The following is an 11,943-nucleotide window of genomic DNA, read 5'->3' on the forward strand; positions in this document are numbered from 1 at the left end:
AAAACATGTTATACAAAAATTGTGATAACTTTTGTGTCTGGACCCGATTGACATGAAACCAATTTTGTTGGAAAGATAACGACGAATAGAATCCCAACAAAAACTGGAAATATGGAGACTCCTCATAGGATATTTTTAGATGTTTTTAGAGAGGAAGTCTCCCACCGTCAAAAACAGTGAAGACGTCCAAACTCGAAAACACAATAGAAGATGCATGCGGATTCCATTTTCGATGAACTTGGGCTTGTTGTAAAGCTAGCAACAAGCTCAAGAACCTCACACAGAGAAACACCAAGAAGCAATAGGAATATGCAAAGTATGCAAAGGATTGAGCTCCCTAAGACGATGTGATCAAGTTACCCAACCGAAAGCCCCTCTTGATAGTGCGGCTATCTATCCTATAATCCGGTCTCCCAACAACCACCTTGAGACCGGTAAAAGGAAAACCTAGCAAGGCCATACCTTTGCCTTGCGCATCCCGCTTGATCTTGATGATACCTCTTCAAGCTCCACTCAAGCCGGAATGCCTTACTTGATCATCGTAACTTCGTGAAGACTCACAAATGCTCCCCCATACACTATGATGGGAAAGCTCCATTGATGTACATCTTCACATGTCCATTATCATCAAATGGACGACAAACTTCAAGCATATGATCCTCTCAAGATTCTCAACTTGAACTTGCCCAACACAACCTTGATGACGATCACCACTTGCCGTCATCCTTTCATGGGCTATATGAGATCTCACTTTTGATGCATGCCCATGCATGCCCATGGAAAGATACCATGTGACTTCACGTGGCACATTCTTCATGCTTCATGTGTTGACCAAACTTGAATCTGTTCTTCACTCTTTGTATTGGTCAACCTTGTATCTTCTCATGCTCTATCATACTTTCTTGATCGATGATCTTGATGCCAATACACAAGGTGTATCTTTATCTTCATGGCATCCATACTTGAATCCAACACATGGATTACAAGTAGTACCTATGGAATATTCCTTCATATAAACTTAATGAAAACATTAGTTCATAGGGGTTGTCATTAATTACCAAAACCACACATAGGGGCAATGTACCCTTACAAAAGCGGTAAAGGTTTGTTTGTTTTGGGGTTTGAGTGCAAATAAGAAAGAAAAGTATTTTTGTATTTTCAAATTAAAATAGTGCTGCAAATAAAAAAAAGTAAGATAAAAGTGATGAAAAGGTGTTTGTTATGATTAAAATTGGACCAGGTTCATGGGTTCACTTGACTATTCTCTCTTTTAAGTTGTGGTGGATAATAACAATTCATCAATGAGATATTAAAAAATCCAGGTTTAGTACAATTTTTACAGCTCAAGCATGAGCCATGATTGATACAAAAATCAACCAGCGAAAAAAACACAAACTACTCGGAATAACCATCAAAGTAATCTCCTAGTATGACGCCAGCCAGCCTTGCACCAGATATCCTGAGCGACCATCTGGAGCCGTGTGCATCCAGAAATCATGGCATCCCGATGTCCCTCCGGCGATAGGAGATCCCAAAGCTGGACCCAGTGTGACACCATATGGATAACCTGCAAGAAATGAAAAGATTATTTTTTGTTAATGATAATATCATTTCCGGCCCTCCATATAGACCAACATAAAGCAGAAACCCCAATCCGGATAGAAGCCTTAGATTGTCTATCTACTCCATTCAACCAATTACCAAACATATTAGTAGTATTGGTTGGAGGTGGAAGGTCATAAGTGAAATTTACTGTACGCCAAAGAAGTTTAGCAAAAGGACACTCGAAGAATAGGTGTTGAATAGTGTCCTCTTCTCCACAGAAAACACATTTCGTGCACCCACTCCTAACTTTAACATGTATAAGATAAAAGTTCATATGGGCATCACGTCCTAACATAGAGATGATGCAACATATCTCTCTTACACTCCACAAGATATATTTTGGAACAATTCTGCGGTCTTAATTAAAGGGGTTGTTGATTCCGAACGAGGCAATAACTCTGCACTCCATTTCATTGCACTGAAATTTAGCATTCTAAAAGTGGGTTGTCTTGGAAATTTTGTTCCATCCCGGCACTCATTGGGAAAAAAATTTCCTACATGTCTCCGTATGTTTCAATATTCGGCACGCTTGGGAAAATTTCAAGCCAAACTTTACATATTTTGTCAAATTTACATTGTTTGACTTTAGATAAAAAATTATATGTAATATATTTTAGGAAAGAGGGAGTACACTCGAGACAAGGGGATGTTCTATTTAACTATTTAATTCCCAGGTTGAAGTAATTATTTTATAACCATCATATTCTTTCGTAATTGTACATGATTTTTGCCTTAGTAAACTTTAGCTTACCACACAAGTCATTTAGAACGTAAAAAAATATAGTCATGGCGTAATAAAATGTAACGTACAAAATATAATGTAAAATAGGCAACTTTTACGGTTTTAACATTGTTACAACTCATATATTTCCTTTTCTATTTCAGCTTTTAGTTCTAGATCATTATGAATGTAATTATTTGTATGAAATATTTATTATACCACTGGGGGATCGAATCAATCAATCACCAGGTGGCTCGTCACTCTCTTCGCTCTCCTCCAAGGGCACTTGTCTCTTGTTTGCGGAGTTGTTTCTCCTCCTCCCCCCACCCCACCCCACCCACACGTCCATCGATCCTAGTTGTCGGCTTCTCCTCAGCCATGTACGCTTCCACGCACTTCTCCTCTCTTCCTTGGAATATGGCCACAAAGCATGTACTACTATGTCCATGGCCATGGCCATGGCTATGGTGGAGCTTCGAATCCGAGTCTCCATCTCTGTTGATCCCAAGGGACGATGAAGAACCGGTCTCAGCTTGCTAGGCCTGAATCCCGCAAAGCTCCGGCGAGCCGAATTCATCATGGATTTGGGTATTACACACCTGAATTTTGAATTTCCCGTTTTTCCTAAAAATATTTGAAACAATATTATATATTTACAGTCAAAATTTAAGACATGTTTTAAACGCCATCTCTCTATCTATCCCCACCTCCCTGAACACGTCCTCGCCGACGTGACGATTGTCTCTGCCGAAGAAATCCAGAGGAGGTGCCCTGAACCAAGCAAATCGACACTGTATTCCCGGAATCCTAGCACGTGTCCTCCAAGCACGTGTGACCTGCCGCATCTTTCACGCCTTGCAACGATCGAACAAGGGGTGACGAAGCCACTGTGAATCGACTTGCTGCCTACACCATCCGGCAGCAACGGCGTGGAGGACATGTAGTCCGATGGCCGGCGGTGCGCAGGGAACGGTTTTTTCCAACAGAATCACCGACAGAGATAAGATGGGCTGATGTGCACGGTTCATGAGACTAAATCGAAGGAGATATGGGCTGCTGCATGCCCAGAATTTAGGAGATTGGGAGAGGAGATTAAGAGAAGATTGTACTGTCTTACTATTTGTTTGAAGGGAGCACGAGGGGACAGATTGCGAGTTCTGGAAATACTCATTGACTGAGTCGTTTATGGTCTCATATCTCAAGTTTATCCAAAGTGGGCCGCAATAATTTGATGAATCACCTGGCTACTCTGAAGTCCTTTCACGCTATGGTGTTTGAATATGCTTCAAATGGGAGTCTTTTCAAGCATCTCCATGGTAAATCTGTACTGGTTCTGTTATTTTTCTCCATAGCATGTTATGCTTCTGTCAATATATAGAATATTGCTTTCTATGAATTTAGTGCAGATACGTCAACTTTTGTACAGTTGTAAAACCTCAATTTACAACATGCGCTGAAAGAAGTTAATTATCAGCATTTAACATGATTTTGTGTTGCAATTAGAGGAGTGGCTTGCTGTTGTGCCAAGGAATTTCAGTTCGACAACTATCTACCTCACTAATAATGATTATGCTGCAAAGGTTTGATTCTGTCAACGATGATTGTACCATGTTAGACACATATGCCATTGTACATCAGCAGAGCATTATACGTACTACTAAAGATGTTGACTGGAAGAGTCCAATTCTCTGAGCAAGATTTGTCACTTCAAAAGTCGCTACGAAGAACTTGCTGCCATTTGAATTCGACTTACGCGTGGATTTAAATATAAGAAACATTGTTCATTTCATTTAAATATAAGAAACATGAGGAAGATAGTATGCTGACTTCTAGGGTTACCACCTCAAGGTGTGCCCAGATGGCCTCGACAAGCACTTGGCGGACTTCGTTGGCGTTTGTGTCACCCGATTATTTGACGACCACTACTCGTAAAACAGCCACAATTAATGTCTCGATGGACGCAACCAGAAAGCACAAGGTGTTCGGCAACCACACAATGAAGCCAGGTCATAGGAGCAGCTGGTAGCTTCGTCAACCTACGAAGATGGATTTCGTTAGGGACACTAAGAGTAGCTACATCGGAAATTCATTTTGGCTCAAAGGTGGAGATGCACCTCTTACTGAAAAAATATATGTCAGAATGTCTAAAAATTTCGAAAATAAATTCGGGGTGTACTTTCACATATTCTATGCCTGCACACAAAGCTGTCACAAAAAAATATTATTTTCTATGGCCTGTGCAAAAAAGATAATTTCTGATGCTCCAAAAAAGTTTTTTTACGAGACATTTATTTGCCTTTTTTACATAGGCCACATAAAATATTTTTTCCCGCAAAACTTTCATGAGGTAACATAGGATGTTCAGATGTACGATGAGGAATTTTATTTGATTTTTTAATATTTTGAAATAAATTTTAATTTTAATTTTCCTAATAGGTGTACCTACATCTATGAGCCAAAACGCATTGTCCTAGCTACATGGAGTACATACTCGGTATCATGCGAGTAGCCTCACCGCTGTTACGAATGTGTCCGTGAAATATATATTGTATATATAACATTTCTCTGTCCCGTTGCAACGCACGGACAAGTTTCCTAGTGATACTACAAAGATATTACCTTCGGCCGCATGTGGCCCATCCGCCAATGTATGCAAGTAGCCCATAGATGTTGGTTCGTCCTTATATATAAACGAAGGACGACTCAATTGTCATTACAGCACTAGCTGAGGTGGCTGATAATTTCAGAGTTATAGAAACAGAACCAAGCCAGGCTCTACCCAGCACGGTCGGATTTACTACAGTACGTTTTTCTCGGTCCGGCGGCCATGACGTCCAAGAAGGCAAGCAGCTCCGGCGCCGATGAAGCGGAGACGAAGCTGTCGCCGTCGGGGTTCCCCGTGAAGGAGGTCCCTGGCAGCTACGGCGTACCCTTTTTCTCGCCGATGAAGGACCGGCTGCAGTACTACTACTTGCAGGGCGCGGAGGAGTACTTCCGGTCTCGCATCGCCAGCAACGGCGGCGCCACCGTGCTGCGCGTGAACATGCCCCCCGGCCCGTTCATCACGCGCGACTCCGGGGTGGTGGCCCTCCTGGACGCGCGCAGCTTCGCCGTGCTCCTCGACGACGCCAAGGTCGACAAGACTGACACACTGGACGGCACCTACGTGCCCTCCCTCAAGCTCTTCGGCGGCTACCGCCCGTTGGCATTCCTCGACGCCGCCGACCCGCGCCACGCGGCGATTAAGGGCGTTGTGATGCGCCTCGCCGTGGCGCGGATGCACCAGGTCGCGCCGACGTTCAAGATCTCCTTCGGCGCCATGTTCGACGCCGTGGACGCCGGCATAAGCTCCGGCCCGGTCCAGTTCAACAAGCTGAACGAGGTTCACATGTTCGACTTCACCTGCTCCGCGCTGTTCGGCGGCAAGACGCCGAGCGAGGCGATGGGCGAGGGCGCCGTGACGAAGGCCATTAAGTGGCTCCTGCTGCAGCTGCACCCGATAGCCAGCAAGGTGATCAAGCCGTGGCCGATCGAGGACCTCCTGCTCCACACCTTCCGCCTGCCGGCCTTCCTCGTCCGCGGCGACTACGCCACGCTCACGGCGTACTTCGCCGAGGCCGCCGCCGCCGTGCTGGACGACGCCGAGCTGGCAAAGACCGGCATCTCGCGCGAGGAGCTCCTCCACAACCTGGTATTCATGGCCCTGTTCAACGCCTACGGCGGGTTCAAGATCTTCCTACCGCACGTGGTCAAGTGGCTGGCCCGCGCCGGGCCTGCCCTGCACGCCAGTCTGGCCGAGGAGGTCCGCGCCGCGTGCCCCGAGGGCGGCGAGATCACGGTGTCGGCCGTGGACAGGATGCCGCTGGTGAAGTCGGTGGTGTGGGAGGCGCTGCGCATGAACCCGCCGGTGGAGTTCCAGTACGGGCGCGCGCGGCAGGACCTGGTCGTCGAGAGCCACGACGCGGCGTACCAGGTGCGCAAGGGCGAGATGCTGTTCGGGTACCAGCCCATGGCGACGCGCGACGAGCACGTGTTCAAGGACGCCGGCGAGTTCGTCCCGGAGCGGTTCGTGGACGGCGGCGAGCAGGGGAAGCTGCTGGGGAACGTGGTGTGGTCGAACGGGCCGGAGGACGGCGTGGCGGCGGAAGGGAACAAGCAGTGCCCCGGGAAGGACATGGTGGTGGCGGTGGGGAGGCTGATGGTGGCGCAGCTGTTCCGGCGGTACGACACGTTCGCCGCCACCGTGGAGGACCTGCCGCTGGAGCCGATTGTCGCGTTCACCTCGCTCACCAAGGCGGCGCCATTGACGGAGTAAGTATAAACAAGTGCCAAGTGGCGGCGCTCGTGGGTGGCGTGGTGGCGTTATTTAAGCGTGCGATGACGGTGATGCGGTGCTTGGTTGCTTGAAGTTTGGTGGTCAAATTTGGACGTGTTGGCTCAGTTTGCATGTGTTTCTGCGGCGCCTGGGTCCCTCGATCTGTCTGTCGTCATGTATTGTTTGGGAGTGCGGCTGTATGAATTTGTAATTGCCTGTATTTCAAAAATCTCAGTTGCATTAACGTTTAGCTACATTCTGCAACGCTTGCGGGGGGCTCATTCTTATCCCCAACCTTCTCTCTCATGTCAACAGTACGTGACCGCTCTCCTTCCCTGCTTGCGCCCGACACCTCTCCCTTCCTCCGCCGGCGACTCCGCTGCTTGGCATGAGGATGGGAGAGGGGGCAAGGGATGTAGTGTAGATAGTAGATACTATTGGGCTAGGTTTGTTTCCTCCGTGGAGAATGGCGCGATGCTGATGGGATCGAGGCCATGGATGCAACCGAGCTGCATCTGGAAGCTGGTTGTGCTACTGCTCTTTGCCATGGTGTTCCGGCGGTCGGAGCCGAAGATGGCAACGAGTTTGGTTGCAGCCCCCTACCCCCGCTAAGTAAGGTCGAACGTCTGCCTCCAGATCTGGTGGGCAGGTTTTCTGAGGAACTCCATCATCGCCACCTTCTATGCTTGCCTCCCCTGGCCCGTGGCAGGAGCCCAGGGTCTGACGGCGAGTGGATTTCTCCGATGCGACGGTGGAGTACCTCTGCTACTCTGGTTTGCCCTGTGGATGCTCTCTTCGATTCCTCTTCAAGCTCCAAGGTGGAGATAAAGGAGGGCGACGAGGTAGCTGCTGGCGAATTGAAGTGGTATTGGAGTTCTAGAACCATCACTTGGAGCATCTCTTTGGCAATCCTTGAGGGTTTGCCGAAATCCTTTGCCTTGAGTACGCCTTTCAAGCCAGTGAGAATTTTTGGCGATATTTCAACCTCCTTTGTGAGGCCCCTTGTGAGTTCAGCCGTTGAGGGCTTTGTCGGGACAAATACAAGTGGTGTTTTCCCCGTCAATATCCATGGCTGCAGCGTGTTGAGCTCTTTACTCTGTGGTAGAAGAAGGACATGATTGCCTCCTATCATCTTTAAGCAAGGTCCTTCTTACAAAAAAAAATAGGGATCCATATGTAATTTTATTTTCTTATGGAATCCTTTGTAATAACTTGTACCTGCATCATTGTTAATCATGAAGGTTCTAGCCCCTCTGGGGCGCTCCTTGTTAGAAAAAGCAATGCTTGCAAACGTATAAGACAAGGACATCATTGGCATGGCATGAGTGCACCCACCGGAAGATGACCTTTGGGGGTTGAGGCCCAAAATGACTCTCCACAAGAGGCTCCTAAACCGTGTCGACGCGAAGAGAGTCCCAATAAACTAACCGGCACCCCTTGCCGGTCCCGTGGTTCACGGGTTGAACGAGGTCTGTGGCAGCTGTTGCCACCTATAGAAACTCACGTCGAACCGGGCTGGAATGGACACATATGCGGTCAAAGCGGTGCTGGAGCCATGTATCCCCCGAAGAGACAGAAAGCCATCGTTGTTCTCGACCAAACCCTAGCCTCCTCGCCAGGAAAAATGTCCCCCATTTTCGAAGAAGGCGACAGCGGTACCGGAGGTAGTGGCGGAGGAGGCGATGACGGGCACTCCTGCAACCTGGCCATCGGGGAGGCCTTCACGCCGTGCAAAGTGGGGCTCCTTGTCCCGACAGACTAGCGCCTCCCCACGGGGTTGAAGATCTCCGCCTCTGGGTACGTCGTGCCACCACTTCCGGACGGCCACGCATATGACGATTACGTGCAGTGGAGGCAGAGTGAATTCACCCCGGCGGCAGCGGCGGACTTGAGCTTGGCTGTCGAAAGCCAACTGTGGGGGGCGCTTTAATATAGAGAGATCACTGGGTAGGGAATGTTCCAATGTCCAAAATAACTTGGTAATAGAAAGTTTGGTCGAATGCAAACATATATAAGTTTTGTAAGTTCACATTTGAACGATCAATTCATCTTTATGGGGATTTCAGAGGATAAAATATCTTCAAGAAAATGTACACGGGCTGAGTGAGAAGTAGGATTGAATTTGATAGTACTTTTTATAGGGATTGTTCTGTACTGTATCTAGGAAACTGAAATCTCCGGCACATGCCGACAGATAACAGATGAACGGATGAGTAGCCCAAATGCCACAACGATACGCGCCAATGGGGCGATGCTTTGCAAGCTGAAGCGATGCAGATTCCTAGCAGATGTACGATTCGTAGCAGATGGGGCACATGCCGACAGATAACAGATGTACGATTCCTAGCGTCGACCCAACAATGTTACGCCAACGGCTGAAGCGATGCAGATTACATGGGAGGGGAGATGCATATACGGGTGTATCTAAACAGCCTGGCGCTCGAATTTTTAACAAGAACAGAGAGCTAGATCCGAGGGAATAGTCAAAGTGTCAGAGAAACGCATGTGCTCATCGATCATGATCACCGGCACAATCCCCGAGCTTGAGCATGAGTAATTTCAGTTGTCAGTGGCAGCTCAAAGCTCATAAACCATGAACACACCCGGTGGCCGAAAAAAATCCTATACGACCCAACCTGGTACGACCAGGCGGGCGACCCCATCGCGGCTACTACACGTAGCGGAAAATCCTATACGTCCTGGTCGTACACTCTCGGATGGCTGGACCAACTCATGCAGGTGACACGTGGCAAACTGAATCTCAAAGCAATTGGTGTCTTCTTCCTCCAGTCCTCAATCTGTTAGAACAGTTCCTTTTCATCAGTTGCCGAAGGTCTAGAATCAGACAAGCAGACTAGCTGAGTCCTATAGGAACAGCGCAACCCAATTTCCAATCCATCTGTGGGCAACGAGATCAAGCGTATACCTAAAAGGACCACCCAGTCTTCATGCCGGCGTCAAGGAGTCAGTCAGTGTCAACGTCGAGCAATACAGTCGTGATAGAGATCAAGGAAACGAGCTCCGACATCCAGGGGTGTTTTAGAGGAGCCAGACGCATCTAGAGCCGCTGCTTCGGTAACTGATGAAAAGGAACTGTTCATCAGATTGAGGACTGGAGGAAGAAGACACCAATTGCTTTGAGATTCAGTTTGCCACGTGTCACCTGCATGAGTTGGTCCAGCTCCGGAGTGTACGACCAGGTCGTATAGGATTTATTTCCGTATCGGGATCTGGTAACACAGACTGCAAGTTGAGGCAAATGTGCGGTGCCTGATGTGGTCTACAACCGGAGGTCGCATGTGTTGGGTCGTATAGGAATTCTTTCCCCCGGTGGCCGGTGGTCGTTCATGTGCATCCCTGTCGCTGGCTGTCTGAGTCACTGGATGCATCCCTTTGTATGCAAAAAGAAAAAAAAAATTGAAAATGAGGAAGCAATTGTCCCCAAGAGATCAAGCACGCTACGCGAGTGGAGCCGTGGATCGTACGAGAATGGATCGTACGAGCGTAATGGACGTTTACACAACTTTCCGGTGCCAGGTACCATCAGCAATAATCGCCTGTGTGCTACTAGGTGCTAGACTGCTAGTGCAATTTTATAGCGGGAGCTAACATGCGGAAACTGTAAAGGGAGGCCGAGGTACATTCAGTTTTTTATTTTCAAAAATTTGGAAATCGTAGTTTTAAAAACATATGAAAAAAATCTTGGACATAGGATGATGAAATCTACAAACGTGTAAAATTTTAATGTGAATTTTTCTATATTGTAGACTGCACAAAAATGATAAAATCTTACACGTTTTATAGTACTGAAATGTGCATTATTTACTATTCTCAGATCCACACATTTTTCATTTTATGTAGCCTAAAGTACTACAAATTTCATATTGAGATTTTGCATGTTTGTAGATTCCATCATTGGCTACATCGGAAATTTGTTTTCGAAATTTTTAAAATTTAAAAATATGATTTTCAAAATGTTGCAAATAAAGAGCTACATGTAGCTTGGCCTCCATTTGTCCACTCTCACCTAACATGCTGGTAATCACTAGTGGAGACAGGGTCTTCAGTCCCGCATGTAAGGGCCTTTGGTCCCGGTTGGCCAACCGCGACTAATTAGGTGAGACTAAAAGATTTTTTTAGTCGCGACCCAGTTACCAGACGGGATAAATGGCCCTCCACATGGCTGCGTCACAGGGTTTGGGTTGGAGAACTATCGTGATTTTTTCACGACATATGTCATGAGGTGGCTTGAGTAAAGTGAAAGTGAGGCTTGTATGAACATCGACGGTATCCGGATGCGGGATTGGTACACATCACACGGTGATGTACCCAGGTTCAGGGCCCTCGCGGTGGAAGTAAAACCCATACTCCTGCATGTCTGATGTATATGAGCACATGTGAGTGATACAGAGTTGCTCCTTGAGCTGTTTTGTCCTGAGAAGGAAGAAACTACTGTGAGCTAAGAGGGAGCCTGGCCGGCTTCAAGAGAGCCTGGCCCGCTAGCAAGTGCTCGAATGTGAGCTGAGAGAGAGAGAGGCGTCTGAGCCTGAGCCTCAAAGCAGTGGCGGAGGCAGGAATAAATTTGAGGTGTGGCGGAGTCGATAAATGAGAAAATGCAAAACTCGACTAGATAATATTACTAAAATAAAGTATTGCACTCAAAATACCTCACTGAATAAAAATTACATGAATAACAGATCAACAATTTAACAAGTTGAACAAATGAATGATCTGCATTAGTAGAGAAACGATAGAAAAAGCATAAATTAGTAACTAACAATGTCATATTAGGGAACGAGGCATGTTACTGAGTGAAGATAATATGCATATCTTGTACTGGAGCTTATTTGAGTCAAAAACGAGATTAGTTTCAGAATTTGAAAGATAATTTAGTTCGGTAATCAAATACCTTGCATTATGTACTTGATTTTCTTCTGCGGTGCCATGTCCTTAATCGTCTAGTTGCCCTCGCGGCCTTGCCTGTCGCGGCCTATTTCATCGCCGGCGGCCGAGGTTCTTCTCCGCTACGCGGTTGCGTCCTGCCGTGGTGCGCTGATGGCTGCGGCTACCTCCGCTCTGCACGATCGCGACTTCATAAGGGTTTCCGTGATTTCAGTGAGAACAGCCAAATAGGAAGTTGTGGACGATAGGATTGTACGATCCTTTCTGACTCCCGCTGCCGCTGAACTCACATGCACAACCCAAATAATTCAATAGTTTACTCGTTAGGCAGGCCCAATATTGAGCAGGCCCAACACGGGACTGCTTCTTACCGGTTTAGTTTCAGTCCTTAAACAGCAGC

The 11,943-nt window shown here is 47.2% G+C and overlaps 1 protein-coding gene across 1 annotated transcript; it reads left to right on the forward strand.

Moving 5' to 3' along the window:
* Positions 1–5,116: 5,116 nt before the first annotated feature.
* LOC124684017 (allene oxide synthase 4-like) lies at positions 5,117–6,881 on the forward strand. Its single transcript, XM_047218427.1, has one exon. It carries the CDS (start codon positions 5,154–5,156, stop codon positions 6,639–6,641), a length of 1,488 nt encoding a protein of 495 aa, XP_047074383.1. The 5' UTR covers positions 5,117–5,153; the 3' UTR covers positions 6,642–6,881.
* Positions 6,882–11,943: the final 5,062 nt, after the last annotated feature.

The sequence above is a fragment of the Lolium rigidum genome, chromosome 1 (assembly GCF_022539505.1).
Source record: "Lolium rigidum isolate FL_2022 chromosome 1, APGP_CSIRO_Lrig_0.1, whole genome shotgun sequence".
Classification (NCBI taxonomy): Eukaryota; Viridiplantae; Streptophyta; class Magnoliopsida; order Poales; family Poaceae; genus Lolium; species Lolium rigidum.